Source organism: Sebastes fasciatus, chromosome 15 (assembly GCF_043250625.1).
Source record: "Sebastes fasciatus isolate fSebFas1 chromosome 15, fSebFas1.pri, whole genome shotgun sequence".
NCBI classification, from domain to species: Eukaryota; Metazoa; Chordata; class Actinopteri; order Perciformes; family Sebastidae; genus Sebastes; species Sebastes fasciatus.
The window spans coordinates 13,304,987-13,326,784 of NC_133809.1; the positions used below are offsets into that span (position 1 = coordinate 13,304,987).

The following is a 21,798-nucleotide window of genomic DNA, read 5'->3' on the forward strand; positions in this document are numbered from 1 at the left end:
TAATTTAGTTGTCTTCCCAGAAATGAATGAAATAATGAGATATAGGCCAACTGTATACAAAAAAAAAGTTTTGTTGGAATCAAGAAGGCCTTGCGACCCCCCCCCCTGAAGCTTTGGTGACCTCTAGTGGTTGTTTGGACCCCCACTTTGGGAACCAGTGTCTTAGGGAAAGATAGAGGGAGCTACCTGACTTTACTTTGAATTTCAGAGCTTATTGCAGAGCACTGAGTCCTGGTGACGTAGATGAGTTGCACCACAAGGTGGAGACAGAGACCGCTGTCTCAAACTGTGATACCATCAGGGACCGAGGAGGAGTGCTGACGGAGTCACTGTTATCATGCGGTTGATAATCAGCGAGTTGGCTCAGAGGAGGAATTTATTAATCATCACGGGGCAGGAGAGCAGATGTTCCTCTGATTTCAGGTGGTGCATAAAGTGTGCATCGGTTGGATCTCATAGTGCGAAACATCTGACATATTAGCCTTGCCAAGCATCTGATCTTGTCTTAACCTCCTTGTTGTGTCAAGAGCAGGTCAAAGAGATATGTAAATCAGGACAAAATAAGGTGGTGATGTTATATATGTTTTATTAAAATCAATGAACAGACAACACAACATTATCTGGCCAAAGCACAACAGCAAATAATCCCAGACTGGACCAAATACTGATAAGTACTACCCCCCCTGTAGAAATGCCACTTGTAAATCATTAGAATACTGCACAATGTAATACACAACCTGAAATGTACCTCTGTTATGGTGTGAGTAAACACAAGATTACCACCCTATCAGAGAATTGTGATAGACAAAACCTGCATTATCCGCTGAAGGGGACTTATCTTTGTGAGAGGGATTAATTTAATTTGAATATTTTACATTAACTAAGCTCCACATGTTTAACTATGTGTTTACTGTGTGTCAGATGTGTTTATCTTGTTTTCCCATACATTCAGTATTCATGAAACCACGTCTCCCTCCATCAGGAGTGGGTCTCCATCTCATGCATGGTGAGACAAACCAATAACATTAGACAGATGTTACAGTATAGATTTATGGTGCATGGCCAGTGAAAATCCAACACTGACAGTAAGAAGCGAGGTTGGAAAACTTAACAACCTGCAAATGAGCTTGAGAGTGATCAATAGGTGAAGGTGTAGAGATATTCATACCTTGGATACAAATACATGATGGGAAATAGACAGTGGCATTTCCTGAGGAACTGTGAAATAACTTTATCTTTATAACATCTACGTTCAGTATATACCAACACCCAAAGTGATAGATCTGCAGAGAGAGAGACAGCTGGATGGTATTTGGGCAGTGACATTACCTCCAGGTACATACTGTACTGTACAATAACACTTTTTGCATGAAAATGATCTATCTCTGTAGAGTTATGATCTGCAGCTGTTTAACTGTACAAACTCACAATATGTATATATTTTTTTTTGCATTAATTATGAAATGACAAATTCACAATATGCTGCATGGAGATGGTTAGAGCTGCAACTAATGTTTACCTTCATTTTATATTAATCTGCTGATTATTTTTGCATCTCGAAAATAGTAAAAAATTCCTGTTAAAATATCCCACGGCTTAAGGTGATCTATTATTTGATCGACAGTCCAAATCCCAAAGATATTCAGTTTAAAAATAAGACAAAGAAAAGCAGCAAATCATCATATTTGAAAATCTGAAACCAGATAATGTTGACTGAAATTACTAAAATGCTAAATACACTATCAAAATAGTTGCTGATTAATTTTCTGTCAATCTACTGACCGATTAATTGTTGCAGCTCGAGTCATGATTACAAAATCTGAGAGCAATTTGTTAAAAAATACAAAATCAATGGTACTTAGTTAAATTACAAACACTGAAAGAAAAGTGGTTGAGGTTGCATGTGCTCTGTTAAAATCAACATAATTTCTCCTTTTGTATTATAACCCATAGACTGTATATGAAGATGGACGACATGACAGCTCTCCTAAAGTGAAGCCAAAACATCTCTATCGCCTCCTGGTGGCTGGTTGCAGTATAGTTCATAAAGCCCGCCCCCTATATGTTAACGGATGGGACATGGGCCAAACTAAAAAGTCAAAGTACACGTCAAATAGATTTTTCCCTGAAGATGGTTTCTGTCATTTTAGTTAGTTCTTATCACACTGATGTATGTTCAAGTGTTAATTTTTCTGAGAAGTTTGGTTTTAATTAGTTATTTGGTGCTATAAAAAGGGGGTGGGACGTCATGATTGGCAGTTAGTGTCTCTTGCTGACAAGCTGCGGCCCTGCTCGGTTCGCGATTGGTTCGGGCGGGTGACCTTGATACCGTGGCTCCAGTCCCCCCGATCACTACTGCGCATACTCTGGCTCCAAATACGTCAAGCTCCCGTATCCGGGATATTTTGGCTTCACTTCTCATAGTGGGAGGAAGTGGAGACACGTTGTCCATCTTTATATACAATCTATGTATTAACTCCATTATTGTATTCTAAATCAACATGTAACAAAGCGGTTGAACCATGATTGTGAAGTCAAACGTCTTAAGAAATACACCACAATGACATCTTTTTACCAGCCATCAAGGTAGAACGTCTTTTATAATTTCATACATTTTGAATGGGTAGTTTTCAACAGTACGATATAAAGTACATTTACAATCTAGTGTCATGGTTATCCACTTAGTCCATTAGACTTTACATTCAAATATATTCCAGTGTAGTCCAGTATGTCTCACTTTATTAACACAACTGTACAACAGTCATAGTATTTCCTTCGACATTTATATTAAACTCCTTCCAGAGGGAGAGGGGAAGAGGCAGAGATGATTTAATCAGATGGAGGTGTAGTGTCTCCCAAAGCTGCTGAGTCTAATCTTCTCCGGCAGGATGATGTTTACCGAGTGCTCCGGCTCCTCCTGGCTCGCGCCGCCGGCATCTCTCAGCAGGTGCTCCCGCTGCTGACGAACAAGCTGGCTGTACTTGGCATTAGCCAGCCACGTCTCGCAGCGGCCAAAAAACACGATGCCCGTAGTGCCCAGGATGACCACGCAGGTGAGCAGGGCCAGCATGCCGAAGCAGATGAGCTGACCGTGGGTGACGAGGACGCCGGGGGAGTGGACCGTCTCCTTTAGGGTGATCTTGAGCAGGTCTCTCTCGGGCGGTCTGAGAAGCTTGTGGAATGTGTGAGCCGGGAGGGAGTAGTGCTGCGGAGTCAGCGCGAACACTCTGTGGTCAACGGGCCTGGCGCCGACCGGCTTGGACCTGGCCTTCGGCCTGTGCTGCAGGGAACACGTGGGACCTGTAAACCATTTCTGGCAAACACACCGGAAGGTTCCATCCGGTTGACCAGCACACGTGCCCCTGTTGGCGCAGGGCCTGCCGGCGCAGGGTGAGAGGCTGGCGGTGTCATTACAAGTGAAACCAGCGAAGCCGAGCGGACAGACGCATGTGAAGGCCAGGCCGTGGTTTGTGCAGTTGCCACCGTTGAGGCAGGGGTTAGGCTGGCAGCTGTCAAGGCTGATCTCACACACGTCTCCAGAAAATCCAGAGGGACATAAACAGGAAGAGGAGCCCGCTGAGCCATCGACATCCGTACATGTGCCACCGTTCTGACAAGGAGAGCTGGAGGACAGAGCAGAAATATGAATAGATAGCAGGGCAAACGAGGCTCGCAATTTAGTGCACAGCTTCACTGCAGCATTGTTTATCCTGTGGTTATAATAGTGAAGCAGCCATCCAGTTCTTTTTTTAATGGGTAAATTTCATAAATTGTCTTGTCCTAAATCCATAATTTGCGAGGTCCCCTGGGGAGTTTCATGGGGTCATTTTTGTGTTTTATTTTGTATTCTATATGGATGAGTTGAAATCCACCTGCTTATGCGACTTCTTTTACATGCAGACGGTGCTGCATTGATTACCTCACATTTAGATTCACAGAATTTGCTGCTCTCCAGTGGGACAGCGGGTGAATTATTGAAGGATTAAGTGTCCTTAATGGGCTGAGAAAATGTCCCTACTTATAAATCTAAATGACCCATTTAAGAACCCATTGGAATATCTGAAAAATGTGTTGTCACAAAGCTGAAAACAGGGCTGTTTTTATTAGTTCATGGAAAGTTGACTTTTGGAGATGCATGGTTTGGTCAGCGACAAAGTGCCGAGCTGCATCATATCGCAATGTGGCTCTCTGATAATAAACATTTGCGAAAAACTGAGGCCAATCTTCTTGGATGCCAAAGTCAAACTAAGACAATATTTAGTTAAGGTAAAGCAGGTGACAGGAATTGCAGCAAAAACTTCTATTAATCATTTAGGGTTGTTTTTAAGATATCAGCTCTCAGGGGGGGGAGGGGGGGACCACGGCACTTAAAGCACTTCACTTGTCTAGACCAGTCTCGCCCAGGAAAGCAATCCTGCTAGATAGTGCAACTTTAACTTTATTTGTTGGGGCGCAAGTGCCACAAATTCTTCGTCGACTTACACACGATTTTGTTGACTAATCAATTAGTTGATTTAATCGACAGATCTGAGATTTTCCAAAAATAATCACACAAAAGCACCACTTTAAATCTTGTTTACCAGAGATGTGCTCATAAGTTTCTTAGAAATTAGTCATTTAGCATGAAAAAAACATAAAAAACAACTAATTGAATAAAGAAGTCTAAGAGGGGGCAGCCCTACTAAATTGTATGCCTTTCTGAAAAACAGGGCAATAACTGGATGTTATTGTATCTAGACTTTTGGTGAAATCATATTGTGCTGATTTGATCATATCACAAAATTCTGTTGTCAGATGTAATGATTCCAAGCTAATTGTAATTAAAAAGTAATGAAATTAGTTTTTGTTTTGAATATGTCAAGATTTTCTTCTGATATAATACATACCAGTGGGCCACAGTTCATTGCATTGAACATGAATTTTGATTATTTTAATTTTGCAATTTTGCAAACATTTGCCAGATTGTGATTATATATCATATCAGAATATCATCGGAGTGCAATGTATTTTCATTCTCGAATAATTAGGCGATTATTTTCTGCGTTAATTGATTACTCTCTCTAAATGTCAGAAAAACCCCGGGTGATGTAATTACATTGCAAATTTTGTCTGAAAAACAGTCCAAACCCAAAAATATTCAGTTTACCATGAGGCAAAGAAAATCAGTAAATCCTTACAACTGACTTACCTACAACATGTTTGTCATTTTTTGCATCAAGAGTGACTTAATAAATCAATTCAACTGCGGTTGCTCATTTCAGCTTTAAAATAATACACTTATTAATAATGTGATATTGATTTCAGTCATTTTTTTTACCGGCTCTAATGAAAAACAGTGTGAATCTAATTTTCTGCAAATGAAAAATCTGTACCAGTAACAAGATATAAAAAGGAGCCTCTGCAATGATGTTACTACGCCCACATGTGCCGCATATCTGATCGATGCTGCCATGCTTCACAAACTAAGTGCACTGATGAAAACCCGGCGATAAAAACAATCAATATCTCTAACAGTAGCTTGTGTAATTACAGTATACAAGTCCTTTAACATTCTGTCTGTGTGAGTCAAAAGAAAAATGGCTGCGGTGTACTTTTTAGACACGTCTGGTGTTTCATGGAGAAGCTGATTAATGAAACATCACGCAGGCTTTTTTAATGGAGATGAATTCCTCCGGAGTTTGTGAAAATTATAATAAGGCTCAAATTATATTTTTTTTTGAGGGAAGGAGGAGAGCTGTCAGTTCGCTGACACTGAGCTGTGGGCTATTGACTAGGTGTGTCATTCAATTCAATAACAAGGCTGGCTGACAGAGAACAAACATGGTGGGTTCAATCGAGTCTGGAGGGCTCTGTCAGCTGGCTGAGTCTCCGGAGAGTCTTTCATACCGCATGTGTCGGATGGACAGCAGGAGGAGAGGATCGAGCCTGTTTGTAAACCAGCAGAGCTTGAAAGAACAAGCCACTGTTTTTGTTGTGTATGATTTGCCTGAAGGCAAAAATGTAAGATTTTGGCTGACGATTATTTTCATTGTCGATTAATATGTTGATCATTTTCTCGATTAATCGATTAGTTGTTTGGTCTATAAAATGTCACAAAATTGTGAAAAATGTCATTCAGTGTTTCCCAAAGCCCAAGATGATGTCCTCAAATGTCTAGTTTTGTCCACAACTCAAAGGTATTCAGTTTACTGTCATAAAGAAGTAAAGAAAAGAGAAAATATTCACATTTAGGAAACTGGAATCAGAGAAGTTTGACTTAAAAAAAAAAAAAAAAAAATACTAAACCGATTAATCAATTATCAAAAAAGTTGGCGATTCATTTAATAGTTGACGACAAAATCGATTAATTATTGCAGCTCTATTCAAGATGTGTTTTTTTCGGGTTGTCATTTTTTTTATCTGTTCATAATGTACCTTAAATGGAGATTAGTCAAGTATGTAATACTCTTTATCAAAATGGGAGTGGGTAAATATGCTTGCTTTATGCAAATGTATGTGTATATACAGTATATCTTATTGAAAATCAATTAACACACAAAACAACGACAAATATTGTCCAGAAACCCTCACAGGTACTGCATTTAGCATAAAACAATATGCTCAAATCATAACATGGCAAACTGCAGCCCAACAAGCAACAACAGCTGTCAGTGTGTCAGTGTGCTGACTTGACTTTGACTTGCCCCAAACTGCATGTGATTATCATAAAGTGGGCATGTCTGTAAAGGGGAGACTCGTGGGTACCCATAGAACCAATTTTCATTCACATATCTTGAGGTCAGAGGTCAAGGGACCCCTTTGAAAATGGCCATGCCAGTTTTTCCTCTCCAAAATTTAACGTAAGTTTGGAGCGTTCTTTAACCTTCTTCGCGACAAGCTAGTATGACACGGTTGGTAGCAATGGATTTCTTAGGTTTTTCACTCTAGCTTTAAAACCGAGCCCGCTACAACCTCCGGACGATTGATTGTGTTAATGCGTTCAAGAAATTTATTGCAGTAAAACGATTTTGCGTTAATGTGTTATTATCGCATTAACTTCGACAGCCCTAATCCTTTGCTTAGAGTTATGACTCGTTTCAATGCTCTGTGAAAATGCTGTATTTAAGAGATTCTGTCACACTTCTGTGTGCCAATTGCAGTACTTAGAGGATACCTGAAGGTGGGTCCCTCAGAGGACCTGAAGGCCTGGCTGAACCTGCGCCTCGTCTCCTCAAATGAGGACAAAATTAACAGCACATTTTAGGTGTACCTGATCGACTCTTAAAGTCAAACATTTCCAGGAATTTCCCCTCCAATAGCATAAATAGTGGTAGATATCAACAGTTAATGTGGTTCACTTGGTAGACTTGCAGCTTCATGATTACATATTTTCACACAATGTACCCAGTTAATAGTAAATATTGTATATCCATACAACGTTAGTTAACCTCTGCTATAACACACCCAGCCTCTTGACACAAACAAACACCTTGCTACCATTGTGTGCATTCTACAGTGTCTTCTCACAGTAATTGGTTTCATTTCATGTAATTTATTTATCAGCACATTTATCACCACCTGAGGGCAAATTCCTGGTAAATAGGTAATGTGGCTCTGTAAGGATATAGAAGCCTGAATGCATCATTAAACTATGGCCTGGGGAGCAGTGGGTTGTGGGATACTGTGAAGTACACATCAGTCATGTCCTGTAACTACCGGTCAAAAGAAGGCTAAATTTCTGGTCACATACTGTACAAAGAGGCTTTTGAAATGTCACAGCCTCGTTGAGCAAATGTGATTCATTTCAATTTTGAAGAGATGAGCTTCAAAGAATCCCTAAATTGGGATGCAGCTTACGATGCTGCCCAGGTTCACACCGCCAGCTACTGCGTAAAGGTGTCTGCTTGTCAACAAGGGGAGAGCACAGTCAACATGGCTGGTGCTGCTGCTGTGTTTATGACAGGAGGAAGTTCTCTGAAATTCCTTCTTTCCACATCAGAGGATTCATGTCTTTGAAAATTCATGCCTGCAGGAAGATTGTGTTTGTTTTGGCTACGCGAGCCCAGCAGAGTTGCACATTGCTTTTATGGTTTGCAGAGTTTTGCAGTTGCTGACTGAAGGAAAAGGCTGGCCTAAACATGCAGAATGTTACAAAATTTCACTTTAAATGAATACCAACATGATGCCAGGGCTACAAGGCTGACATTCATGTTATCCTTCATTTTACATTTACATGGAACTTCACTTTCAAATCTTGTCACTATCTCCTCTGCACTTGATGATATATAATCAATATTGTATAATAACAATATTTCAAATGAAAACAATGGATCAAATTTCAATTACAATATTGGCTTCCAACGATCATGAAAACAAGATAATCGACATAAAATGATTATCCTGCTCCCGCTGCAACTGCCCTCTGTGTGTGGCGATGTCGGTAACCCACCTGACCTCATTAACCATGCTTTGTAGGTGATTTTTTTGTATCACCTTTCATATCTATATATCCAATGTGTTTATGATTACATTGTTTACTAGAGCACAAAGTTCTTCAGCCTCTTAATTTTGCTCTCAAAGTGCACCAGGTTGATGCATTTAACTTTAAAATGTAGGCTACAAAATGTGTGATTATTATTTTTGCCATAACCGAGCAGCCCTAATATAATGACAATATATCAAATAACAATGTGAAAACAATGTGAAAGGTGTCGCTCATAGTGATGAACCGACAGAGAATTATCCCCCGATTGTGCAGTTCCCCTCGGCTTTACAGATTTTCAGCTCATTGTTTAGCTGTCCGGTCCGAACTTGACTGTTATTTGGTTCTCACCGCTCTTATACGCGTCGTTTTTGGCCGCAGCGGGCAGCAATTTTCAGTGAAAAAGCTCTAAAAACCCACTGTACTCTGTCTGCCATTTGGTGCTGAGCAGGTAGACACAGTTATCGGCCAGCTGGTGAACATAGTGGAGCATTTAGCAGGTAAAGAGCCAGATATTTCCCTCAGGAGGTGGTTGAGACCAAAAACAGAGCTAAAAGAAAGTGAATATTGGGACTTAAAATCCTCCAAGTGGTGATATGTCAATGTTGTGTTCACAACTTGTTTCCACTGTCCCCAAGTGGCCAATAAAAATCAGTAATTGCCTGTTTCCGGTATTCACCCGCCCTGAGTCGCTGCACCTCTACAGTACTGTAGTTCCAAGTTGCGTCAGGTGCTTGGACCCGTTATGTGTTGCGATTGTTCACTATCTCCACCATGTTCTTTGCCTTTCATGCTGTGTTGTAGAGCTACAGTACACACCAGAAAAATCAGTCCTCAGAGAGTAAAGTTGACTGTGTGACTAATAATGAGCTGGAGCCCAGTTCAAGTGGAGTTTTCCTTCACAAAGTTGGAAACTTGCCAGTTCCCACATTTCAGCAAGCTCGTGTTTGAGGGGAGAATTGTATCGAGGCGAGCGTCTCTGCTTGTCTTACAAATGTGCAAACACCCTCTTGCCTCTTACAAGTCACAACAACCAAACTGGGGGGTTCGGTTTGTGCAGTAAGGAAGAAAGGAACATTTTCTCTGTTAACAGCCTGCTATTAGGAGCTACGTACACATGAGCCACAGAGTGGGGTGCTTTTGATTGGCTGGCTCGGCGATACAAAGAGAGCTGACGGACTGCACCGTGTATTGATTATTGCTCCTAATGATATACGAATGGAAATGAGGCTGTAAAGCATCAGAGTATTCCTTTACTCTGATGTAAAGGAATACTGAATAGAAAAAAAAAATGTGCTGGTACCCGTTTGTGAGACACAGTCCTCTGTTCAGGTGGCAGTTTTCCCCAGCGTAGCCATGGGGACAGATGCACAGGTATCCCCCCTCTCCTGTCTCTATACAGGTGGCATTACCAGCACAAGGCCTGGATGAGCACAGGCGAGTATCTGTTGATAGAAAAACAAAAAAAACAAGCATGCTGTTTTTAGATCTTGTGTGCTCTCTTTCGCACTTCCTGTCTCTCTGCCTGTTTGTTCCCTCCTCTCCTTTGTTTCCACTCTCACACTCACAGCTCTCCCCACCGCAGCATCTTGTCACCAAGAACAAAAAGTGAGAACAACCACGTTTTCCCACAGACAAGCAGCTCATATGCTGCAACAGAATTACAGATTTACTGTGTGTGTGCTGATAAGGAGGTCAAACAGAGCCAGAAGCCGGAAAAAAAGTATTTCTTACTTTAATCTTCTCCCTTTGTTTCTTATATTGCTTCAGGGGCAGCAAGTCATTTTCATGCGATAATGTTCATTGTAGGAATTATTACTTAAGTGCTTGATTTAAATAGCGGTGTCTGAAGTGGAAATGTGACTTTTAGATTGCTTTAATATTTAAATTTCTGCAGCCTCAGTGCATCACTTTTGTGGTTTTCCTATCATGGCACAAAAGCAGCAGTTAATAATGCGAATTTCCGCATAATTATTTAGTAGCTTCAGCTTTCATTATTAATTAAGGGTGTAAAAAAAATCAATTCTCAGAACACTATTGATTTTTAATTAATAGTTTACATGCAAATATTAACTCATTCAATACTTTATTTCATTTGCAAAGATATGTGTATTGTACAGTATGTGCCCTCTTAAAGTAGTGCTATGATGTTGGATGTCACAGGTACTGTGATAAATGCAAATGCAGATCCAACTGTTCTGATTGCATTTAAGAAGTGCACTTTTTTTACTCAGATGTTACGCAAACGATGGTGTGTTCTTTATATAACTGTTTTCCTAAAATTATAAGAAATTGCAATATATTGCGATATATTGAATCGTAAACCCCTGTATCAGGATATATATTGTATTGCCAGATTCTTGCCAATACACAGCCTTATTATTAACCCATAATTTATTTATCTTTTGCCTTAGATCTTTTTCTACTCTAACTTTGCCCGTCTAAAAATACTTTATTCTCCAGACGCCAGCCTCGTTTGAAGGCAACTTGCGTGTCCCCGGGGCTCTGTGACTCACCCTAACCTCTGCTGTGTCAGGCAGCGTTGCAAGGCAGAGATACGAGTGTCAGGGCGGCTTAATGAGACTCACCTTGGTCACACAGGCTGCCCACCCAGCCGGCCTCGCACAAACACTGCCATGCCTTCTCACATGTGCCGTGCAGACAGCCGGGGAAGGACACGCACTGGTCACAATTCTCTCCTTGCCACCCTGGTTTGCACCTGAAAGAGTAGGGGGGAAAAAAGGGAACAATCCTGAACTATAAATATACCACCCACCGAGCATCCCAGTCCTGCTCCTGTCCCCATAATGTCTGCATGCTTTTTCCTCTTAAAATGAGAGATTCAAGTAGCACTAATTGGTTAAATTCCCCAAATACCAACAGAGATGGAATAGTCATTTTGGCTCATGAGTAGATTTGCATTTGCCAGAAAAGCCTTTCAAACTGGCTTTGTAACCAGAAGCTTTTGAGCTTAGTATAACAATGCTTTTTTACTGTTCAAACAAAGGGCTGATTTGGCAGTTGACTTGACGCAACAACAAGTGCCAAACAAATCTAGAAAAGAACAGAATTGGATCCAGTTGGTTGGATTGTGATTCTCTATAGGGACATTTACAGCTCCAAAAATGTATGGAAATAAGGTTGCCAAAGCCCCACAGGGTTCTACGCTATATACTGTATCATCTACACAGGAATCTGGGGGTCGTTGTAGTACCTGCACTTCCCTGGCTTCTCACAAAACCCATTTTCTGTGCTGCACCGTGAGCTGCATTCCCAACCTTTGAGACAGAAAGGAAGGAAGGAAGGAAAAGGAACAACAGCTGTTTGCATCAGAGAATCAAAAAACACAACATAAAACATTCAGAGCAATGAAATATGCATCTGTTACACTTTCATTCCTGCAAGCAGAAGAGTGAATCGGTTCAGAGAAAGAGTTGCACGACTCAAATGTGCGTCTCTGTCAGTTGTGTGTCTTAGTGGATTGATGAAAAATCTCAAGATTACCTTTGGTGACGCCTGGCACGACCAGAATGAAGACCACAGCTGTGAGATGATGCATCGTAATATCGAGCAAAAGACCCCCTTTATTTGTCCTGCAAAAATATGAAGCAAGTTGCAAAAAAGAGCTTTGTGCGAGGAAAGCAACGTGTTTATTTTGTTAAAGATATCACATTATTATAGTTTATATCATGTTTATAGCTTATATTGTATATTGGTAAAATTTCAATTTTTTTATTCTTATTTTATTCTAACGTTTTTATCTATTCTTTTATTATACTGTTTACTTGCACCAACAACACCAAAGCAAATTCCTAGTGTATACCTCTTACACCTGGCAATAAACACGATTCTGATTCTGATTCTGATTACTCAAAAGTTAATTTAAGGAAAATAAAATAAACCTTAAATGGAGAAATTCAGTACAAATATATGGCAAATTTATTTATATGGAGTTAAAATATGTAGGTTATCATAGTGAAAATCACACTGCAAATTTAAATATGATTGTAATAATTTAGTGTTTAATGTTTTTCTTCTAGAGTATAGGTCTAATTGACGCACCTGAAACATATGCGTCTGTTCCCAAAAGGCATCCATTACGCACGAGCAAGAAAAAAGAGAAAAAGCCAAAATTAACACATTTTTCCTCTTTTAATTGAAACGCTCTTGGGTCGTTGCCTTACCTATGTCGCACCGGCGCTCTGTTTCCAAGTGGCTTCAGTCATATTTCATAGACTTTCTTTGTTTTTTAATCCAAAGCGTCGCGCTGTAGAGAGAAGAAGTGCCACCACAGGTGCAGCTCAGCTCCTGGAGGAGGACCGGGAGCTTTTTGACGGGACTGCTGCATCGCACCGCGTCCAAGTGGAAACACGTACGCTCCTCCCACCTCATAGAGGGAGGATGTGAGCACCGGTCAGACCAGACCCCCCCAGAGACAAGAGCTGGAGTTGTTGTAGAGAACATTAGGTGCCTGTATTTTATAAATGCATTCCTGTAATGCCTTTGTAAGTCTTTCAGAGATAGTGAGGAGGTACCTGCAGGTTATTAACACATCCATCACAGCTTCATTCTGCTTATTTTGCTCTTAAGTCTTTATTAAAACACAATCCAGTCTATCCTCTGTGACTCTGAGTCTTTGCCATGAGTGGAAGAAGTATTCAGATCCTTTATTTAAAGCAGCAGTGGGTAGAATTAGAGGAAATGTGATTTAAAAAAAGTTATTTTTATAAAACGGCATCTGCAAGATTTCACAGACCGGAGGAAAACAAGCAGTCAGAGCCGAGCTGGAGCCTTGCCGTCTCTGAGCAGCTGTCAATTACTCGCGAACTCCGATCAAATGGGCAAACTATTTCACAAGATTGTTTGTTTAGTATGAAAATATAAAGTTACTATTGATTTCAGATAAATGTAGTCGAGTAGTACGCATGTGAAATGAATTGGAGTAGAAGAATAAAGTAGCAGAAAATGAAAGGAAATGTACCGCATACCACCACTGATCTCTGCTGACCATCACCGTACCATAATGGAAAAACTATACAACATAAAAGCATACGTATACCATCGGAGACTACTTATTTAAAAAGTAAAGACTCACTCGCAATCACCCCATTTTGAAATTATGTCCCTTACACAGCACCTACCTGTCATACATAATAATGCCCTATTCTATTCTTACTCCACTTATTGCTGTCCACAGTTTCTCCTCATCCTTCCCAAGGGCAGGGAATGCTATTTTCCTTCCCACAACGTATATAACTTATGAGAACTAATTACGAGTTTCACTTCTCCTAGACGTTATTACTGTAGATCAGCAATAAACATCTCGAAAATGGTGGCTGAGCCACCGTCGGGGGAAATCTACCACTTTGTTTTCCTAATCGTCTTCACTGTTTATCTCTTTGAACGCACAAGTATAAGATGCAATATGTGTGTCGTACAGTTAGAGAAAGAAAACCAGGATGAATATGATAAATGACAGCACAGATAAACCCTCATTATTCCAGACATAACCAGTTTTCCCGGCTTTCTTTTACAAATACGTCCTCTTGAGCCGACGCTTCTTGATGAAACCGGTGTGTGAGTTTGGCGTCTAGACAGCGAGAACACGGGGATACATATATGAATGCAAATGAGTAAGCAAATCAATTCTTTTTCAATTGAATGGGGGTAAGAATGGGAGAGCAAATCTCCCTTTCCTTCTCGCACTGAATCAATCTGCATTTGGCAGAGAAGGACAGAAACAAGGACACATGTTATAAACAGACGGCCACGAGCTGTTCTGAGTGGAGGAGGAACGGATGAGTCTCCTCAGATTTGATATAATCTGTTGAGAGGTCTCCAGTCTCATATCCCCTCGCTTTAATCTGGCTTGTGTGTGTTTCTTTTTCCAAACCTCCTGAGACGGAGCTTGTGACATTACAGCGGTGATGTGATTTCCCCGCCACCGCTACCGACCTGATCCACATCAGTCAGTCGGTTTTAATGAAATGTCGGAGGTTTGTATGTGCTTTTATTAAACTGAAGGAGTCCTCCATTGATTTATTTCTTTTTCCCAGCACTGATCGCATCTGGTATCTGATCTTTTATCTGCTCGGGTCCAGGGGTGCTCCAGGTTTAAATTAGACATTATGGATCTGAGGATATGAGTGTGGGAGTGTGTTGTTGTTGTTGCTTTGTGTCAGTTCTGACAGTTTGAGGTTAAATTTGGTTCCCACGCAGTGAGAAACTGCACTGTAAGCATGTGTAAACACAATGTATATTTTGGTCTGAATGTGTCCATTAGAGCTGAGATGATCAGTTCATTGATCGATTAGTTGATAGACAGGAAATTGTTAAAGTAATTTTTTAACCAACAAGTGTCTACAGCCAAGCTAGCGACTCTGTGAGGCTTAAAGCACAGCGGTGCTTTGAGCTAAATGTTGATATCAGCAAGAGCTGCTACGATTAATCGATTAGTTGTCAACTATTCAATTAATCGCCAACTGTTTTGATAATCGATTAATCGGTTTGAGTAACTTTTTAAGAAAAAAAAGTCTAAATTCTTTGATTCCAGCTTTCTTAAGTGTGAATATTTTCTTGTTTCTTTACTCTTCTATGACAGTAAACAGAATATCTTTGAGTTGTGGACAAAACAAGACATTTGAGGACGTCATCTTGGGCTTTGGGAAACACTGATCGTTAGTTGCAGCCCTAATGTTTACCATGTCCACCATCTTAGTTTAATGTGTTTGCATGGTGAGTAATGGTTAATGTACAGCTAGCAAGTTATTGTTGTGAAATAAACCCCAACAGGGGTCTTGCATCGCCTTGAAGGGGTTTATTTCACAACAATGTCCTACTAGCTGTACAATATCCCGCTTATTACACGGCTACTTACTTAAGAAATCAATCATTTGACACAAAAACAGTCCGCCAGAGTCCAACATTAGAACTGCAGAACAAAGCTGTGTAATAACATTTGATAATTAGCACTAAACACGCAGAGCACCCAAGGCTTATGGGAAATCAAAGTATTGGACAAATCTAAATTTTGACCTGATGATGGAGCTATTTGAAAGGTTAAGGTATCACCAACCAATCATCCTGAAGGGGAGCATGAATGTCTGCACCAAATTTCATGGCAATCCATGTAATGGTTGTTGAGATATTTCACTCAAAACCACAAATGTGAACCTCACGGTGGCGCTAGAGGAAAAATCATACAGTCACTAATGTAATTAGGACAAATCGTTTCATAACCATGAACATCTGTACAAAATTTCATGACAATCCATCCAGTAGTTGTTAAGATATTTCAGTCCGGACCAAAGTGGTGGACCGACCACTTGCTCTTCCTAGAGCCATGCTGCTAGCATGTCTAAGAATAATAAAAAAAAAAAATAGTAATAAAAATAAATGTATATTCGTGCCTTCTCAAATGTGAATAGATGCTTGTTTTCTTATTTTTCCATGACAGTAAACTGGACATTGGTTGGACAAAACAAGCAATTTGAATATGTCAACTTGGGTTCTGGGATATGATGAGTATTGTTCACTAATTTCTGACATTTTATAGACCAAACAGTCAATTAATTAATCAAGAAAATAATCAACAGATTAATCGATGCTGCTTGGTGTCCGTGTGTGCATTTCTGTAAGAGGTTGAGTGTGAATCACACTGCAGGCAGTCTGATCTCATTTCCCGTAATTATGCGTCGGCAGGGAATGGGCGTTTCATTCCGATCTCAATAATACAGGAGTCTTATTTCTAATCTCTGTGAAGGTCAGTCCAACACTGAGCACTTTTCCTCCACACAAGTGAAGAAACATTACATGGAGGCACAGTTAAATCTACCTAGTATAGATTATTTCATTTCAAATCCACTAGAGATCGGAAATAAGTCCATCTGAATTCTCAACACGCAGATGCAAAATGTGGGAAAGTCTATCAGCGCACTCTAAAATCTAATTAAAGAAATCCCCATTCAGTCGACATATCCCAGCCAGGGTTTTGATTCAAATCATTTTTATTCAAACTCTCAGATGGCACATGGTTGGTGCAGGAAATGAATCTAGCGTATTGAATTCTAAACACAATTATCTCTATAATAACACGTGGTGTGGCTGCCCAGTTCCTCCCCGTCGACTGGCTGTCAGGCTGATCATTAGACAGGTGGAGACTCAATAGGGCTCACTTATACACATGATGCGCAACAGTAAATCTGCCAGTACACAATATATATACATATACACCACACGGACACACGCACAAGTGCATATAAAAGGGCATAATTGCTGTTTTAAATTGGGTACAGCATCTGGTTACGCTTTGGATTACAGCCCACAAATTAAACTCTTAACACATACAGAGCACCAGTGGGATACTTACTGGTTACATACCAGTGGGTACAAGGGAAGAAGTGCAGGGAAAACAGTTGTAAATACATTTGCATTTAGATTATGATTGCTTTTTAAATTACCCATAAAGGGTAACTTTGGTGATTTCCAACCTGGACCCTATTTTCCTATGTTTTTGTGTCTAACTGACTAATAACGACAACAATTTCTGAAATTGGTCTAGTATTGAGGGAGAGCAACGTAGACGGCAGCTGCTCACGGGCTGCAATGTGGTGCTATTGGGGCAAGCTGGCACCGTCATTTACGTCCACTAATAGTGCTTGTTTTTGCCATGACAGGCTCTGATTGTTATTATAAGTGTCTGACATTATGGAAAGAGTCTCGCTGAAGGAGAAGTCTTGTTTTGAAATTTGGCGAGGGGATGTGTTGCCAAAAGACAACAGTGGAATAGATCTATGGTATAAACATGAGTTAGTTATGTTGGAGTACAGACAGCGTAGCTTAGCGTTATCTAAGATAGATTTTCAATGTCATGGCTGAATATTTAGATGATTTCGACAATGTGGACGAGGTCTTTCAATTTGATGGACGCCCGTGTTTATCAGAGCCAGAGTATACGGATATTCAGATTTTGCAAGAGTTCTCCTTGAGCGGAACTTGCACTTTATTTCTCTGTAGGGTCCTTTCCATGATGTTGTCAGAAACTTATAAAAATCTGAGCCTGTCAGTGGCAAAAAAAAGCACTTTTAGTGAAAGCAACAATAAAATGACGCTGCTCACTTGCCCTCGAAGCTCGTTTTGCAGCTGCCGGTTACAGCGCTCTCCCTCATTACTAGACCAATTCAGAAATTGTTGTCCCTGTTAGTCACTCAGACACAAAGACATGGAAAAATAGAGTCCAGGTTGAAAAATACAGATGTTACCCGTTAAGTAATTACAGGGTGGAGACAGGGAACCAACAGATGTATGTCTGTACTGTATGACTTCTTATTATAGTTATGTCATGATGCATGTGGCACTTTCACTTAGTAAACAAATCTTTATTAAAAGCTGATATAAATATGATATATTGACGTTTGAGGAGTAGCTCGCCGCACTATTCTTTATACTTTATCCCAATACAGTTTGTTTCTGACTGAATGTAAATATATTTTTCTATATTTATAACTTTTATAGCAGCTATTGATACATCTTCCTAAGCTTAGCCTAATGTTTTTTTTCAACAATAACATACACGTTAATAAGTACTCCATATGAAAAAAAAAAACCTTTTAACAATTTCCCAAAGTAAATTCTTTTCTTTTTTTTAAAGTATATACATTATACCATAACTAGTTTATTGCAATATTGGCACTGTGACCCCATTTTTCCTGTTTTATTACACAGTAATGATATTACTGTTTCCTATAATTCAGTAGGTGCTCATTAATTAAAAGTTAAAATAAAAAGTTGTTATTTTGTCTTATCTCCTAACATCTCGTTTTCTTTCTCCATACTCATATTTCTCACTTGTAAACGTTCCCAAGTATGTATTTTATTGGTTCCACATGTGTACTAGCTGTCATTTGGAGTCATCTGAAGTGTTTCCAAACACTTTTATCTTACCACTACAAAGAGAATCATTCTCTTTAGAAGATCAAGAGATAAATTGTGCAAAAGACCTGAAATGACTGTGCTGCCAGATCAGAGAGTGAGAGCGTTTAGCGCCTCGTCACTTTAGAAAGAATCACACCGGAGAGGCTCCTGTAGCTGATAGACGGAGGCAGTCAATTTGGTCTCTTGATACCAATTTTCATTGTCATGATGATTTCATAATGCCCCATGATCGCAGGATGCTGCCAGCTTCAGTCCTCCTGTCTCTGTGGGTAACAGGCAGCGTGGAGATGTGTGTGTGATGTGTCGGCTAATTCTATTTCTGCCTCCTTGACTTCTAAATACATCCAGTAATTAGTCACAAGGAGAAATCCATGTTTGCCTTTGGGGATGACTGGCTTATTTAATTGCACGGCCAGGTGAAAGGTGAATGATAAAATCGCCGTCACTTCCTCAGCGGCTTTGACTTTGGCTCCTCATTTCTTCTCGTGTGAGTCCCATTACATGGACTTTAACAGGGGATTAAAGGGGATGATACCTGTGATTAACAGACAGTATACAGGGGACATTGTATCTCTTTCAATTAACACCTTCAGTAGTTCGACCAATTCAACATTACTCATGAGTACAAAACACTTCAGCTCCGGAAAGATGCTTTTGGTGCCAAACAGCGACGGTATCCACACCATAGTCCAGGTGCGCTCGGATAATGCATCACTCTTTACTGTCGGCATGCTGAGAAAAAGGGTGCTTTCTCTTTTTAGCCCAAGTACCCCTGCAGAAATCTAGGTAGTGGCTGGAAACGGAGAGCACATTTCTCTCCTTCAAATACACCAATTATATGAAAGGTTGGAATAGGGACGATCTGTCTCCCGCTGACTAGCAGCATACCATATGTTTTCCTGGCACTATCCTGAGGGCTAACTGCTTTGTAGCCTCGGCCTCCCGGGTGTCGGCAGAACCTCAAGCACCTTCAGCTCCGGCTTTCATGCTTGTGCAAAATCTGCCTGAGAATATTCTGGAATAAGAAAAAGGTGAGGAGGAAAGTAATAGCCTCAATATTATTTCCACTTCCTGCATGAATTAGCAATTAAAGGAGCTCTACATGATATCCAGAGCATTAATATAGCAGCAAACAATTATTTGCTATCAGTGGGCAACTCCGGGGTCTGAAAAGTGAAGCCAATGCTGAAGTGCCTTAAACTTGCATTCTTTCTAATAGCCAGCAGGGGGCGACTCCTCTGGTTGCAAAAAGAAGTCTGATTGTATAGAAGTCTATGAGAAAATGACCCTACTTCTCACTTGATTTATTACCTCAGTAAACATTGTAAACATGAGTTTATGGTCTCAATTGCTAGTTTCGAGTCTTGATGTTCATTTTGTAAATTATGGTCCCATTTTGAGTCAAATAGACCATAAAGCAGAGTATGCTTTAGGGCGTGGCTACCTTGTGATTGACAGGTCGCTACCACGGCGTTGTCCCGCCTGGGAGTTGTCCATGTTTTTGTCTTACAACTTTAACCCTTTCACAGTGTGTTTTCAGTTCATGAAAGTTAACATTTTGGTCACCTGAAAATGTCTTATTCAGCGTTTGGTTGTACTTCACCCTCTCGTGTCACTGCTGGTTGCAAAAAGCCAAGATGGCAACGGCCAAAATGCCGAACTCAAGGCTTCAAAACAGCAGTCCACATATCAATGGATGACATCATTGTGACTACGTCTCTGTTCTGAGTAGCACTGTTAGGTGTGAGCTGCCGGCTCAGATGTCACCATGTTGAGAGCCGTGCGGAGGCAATAGAAATGTTTCCGACTTTAAAGAGTCTAATATTTCTGTAACATGCTGTCCCCTGTTACAGAAAATCAATAATCTTATCATCTGTTGTTGTCTTTGCAATATGTCCAAATTGTCCACATGTGTATGCACAAATTGGTGAATAAAACGGGGGGAAAAAAAAGTTTGAAGGCATTGAGTCATTTAATTGTTACATTTCGATCTCAGGGCTCACACAGGATGATTAATGTCGTATCATGTCAGTTCCTTTGCCTGCTGTCTTGTTAATGGTTATACCCTCTAATCAATTATACACACATGAACTGTAGAGTCATCTCTTTGTAGCTTCTCTTGCACTGGTGTTACATCAACTTGGAACTTAACTCTGTGCAGAAAAGGGTGCGATTAATCTTTTTCTAAATGAAGGGATTTTTTTTTCACCATGTCCTTTTTTTAGCCTCTCTCGGAACAAACTGCTCCTCCAGGCCCAAAGTGGAAACCAAACTTGCTTTGATTTTCTGCTGCAACACTTGCCTTAATCTGCGGCTATTTAACCCCAAAAGCACCCTTATGCTTCAAATAGGACCGGATGGTTCTCGGGGCTTTTTGAGGATCTTGTAACATGTTAAGGAAGTAAATAAGAGCCCTTCATTGATCGGTGCTGTGCCACTTTGGAATTGCAGACAATACTGTTCTGTTTGGTAATGAGTGTTTAACATCAAGCAACCTCAGCGGCTGGATCTCCAATATTGCCATAATAGTTTGTTATTAGAGGAGGAACATTTTAGCATTGATAGCCTAATTGTTTTCCATTGTTTTAATCATGTTAAAGCTATGTAAACACCCAGTTTACCCCTGCTAAAATTGTCCAATCACACCATAATATTGCAACAAATCAGTGCCCGGCTGCACAAACAGCCATGAACACTAACTGTGATCTGCAGGAGGCTGAAACTAAATGATGATCTTTGTGGAATTTGCCATCTGCTCAGATGCGAGCCCGTGTGTAGGGATGTTTAACTAAATTTCATTAATGGAGAGAGTGCCGTCGTTATCTCCATGGCAACTGTAGCCTCTCATTGTCGGGAGGTCGCGGAGGAAGCAGATGGACAAGAGTGATAGTTTGTGAGACGAAAGGGAGTGATAGAGAGGGATGACTTCACCTGATGCCACGTTCACCTGATGCCAGTTATTCATTGTCTAGTTACCATGGGAACAGGAGGAGGATGCTGTCTTTTTGGGTGTGTTGCACCTTGCTAAGGGTTTGCATCAGCAGGATGTAATAAATACATCACCTTTTCACCCTGGAACGAAGAAAAAGTGCGTGATAGGGCTACATGATTACGGCCAAAATGATAATCCCGATTATTTTGATCAATATTGAGATCTCAATTATTTATCATGCTTATTCATTGATTTTTAGGAACAGAATATTTTTTATTGCACTTTCACATTAAATAAACAGACTGCTTTCACTTACATTTTGTGCTAAATTCCTGCTATTGTACGTTTTGAAAGTCAAAATGAGTAATATATTCAGCAATACGCTTGATTCGATATGCAGCTGAGTTTTCTTGGTAAGCCAAAATCGTGATCGTGATTAATATTCAATTAATTGTGCATGATATCCAAAAGT

At 40.3% G+C, this 21,798-nt stretch overlaps 2 protein-coding genes across 3 annotated transcripts in view; one reads left to right on the top strand and one right to left on the bottom strand.

The window, feature by feature from the left end:
- Positions 1-21,798, top strand: part of begain (brain-enriched guanylate kinase-associated) — a 153,879-nt gene that overhangs the window by 45,936 nt on the left and 86,145 nt on the right. The window lies entirely within an intron of this gene.
- On the bottom strand, positions 2,569-13,065 carry dlk1 (delta like non-canonical Notch ligand 1). 2 transcript variants are annotated; one of them, XM_074661090.1, is made up of 6 exons: positions 12,646-13,065; positions 11,966-12,054; positions 11,676-11,739; positions 11,050-11,180; positions 9,765-9,906; positions 2,569-3,623 (listed from the first exon to the last, which is right to left on the bottom strand). In XM_074661090.1, the coding sequence occupies exons 2-6, from the start codon at positions 12,018-12,020 to the stop codon at positions 2,834-2,836; spliced, it is 1,182 nt and encodes a 393-aa protein (XP_074517191.1). In that variant the 5' UTR covers positions 12,021-12,054; positions 12,646-13,065; the 3' UTR covers positions 2,569-2,833. The 2 variants fall into 2 exon arrangements, with proteins under 2 accessions (XP_074517191.1, XP_074517192.1); XM_074661091.1 differs by having other exon boundaries at positions 12,625-13,065.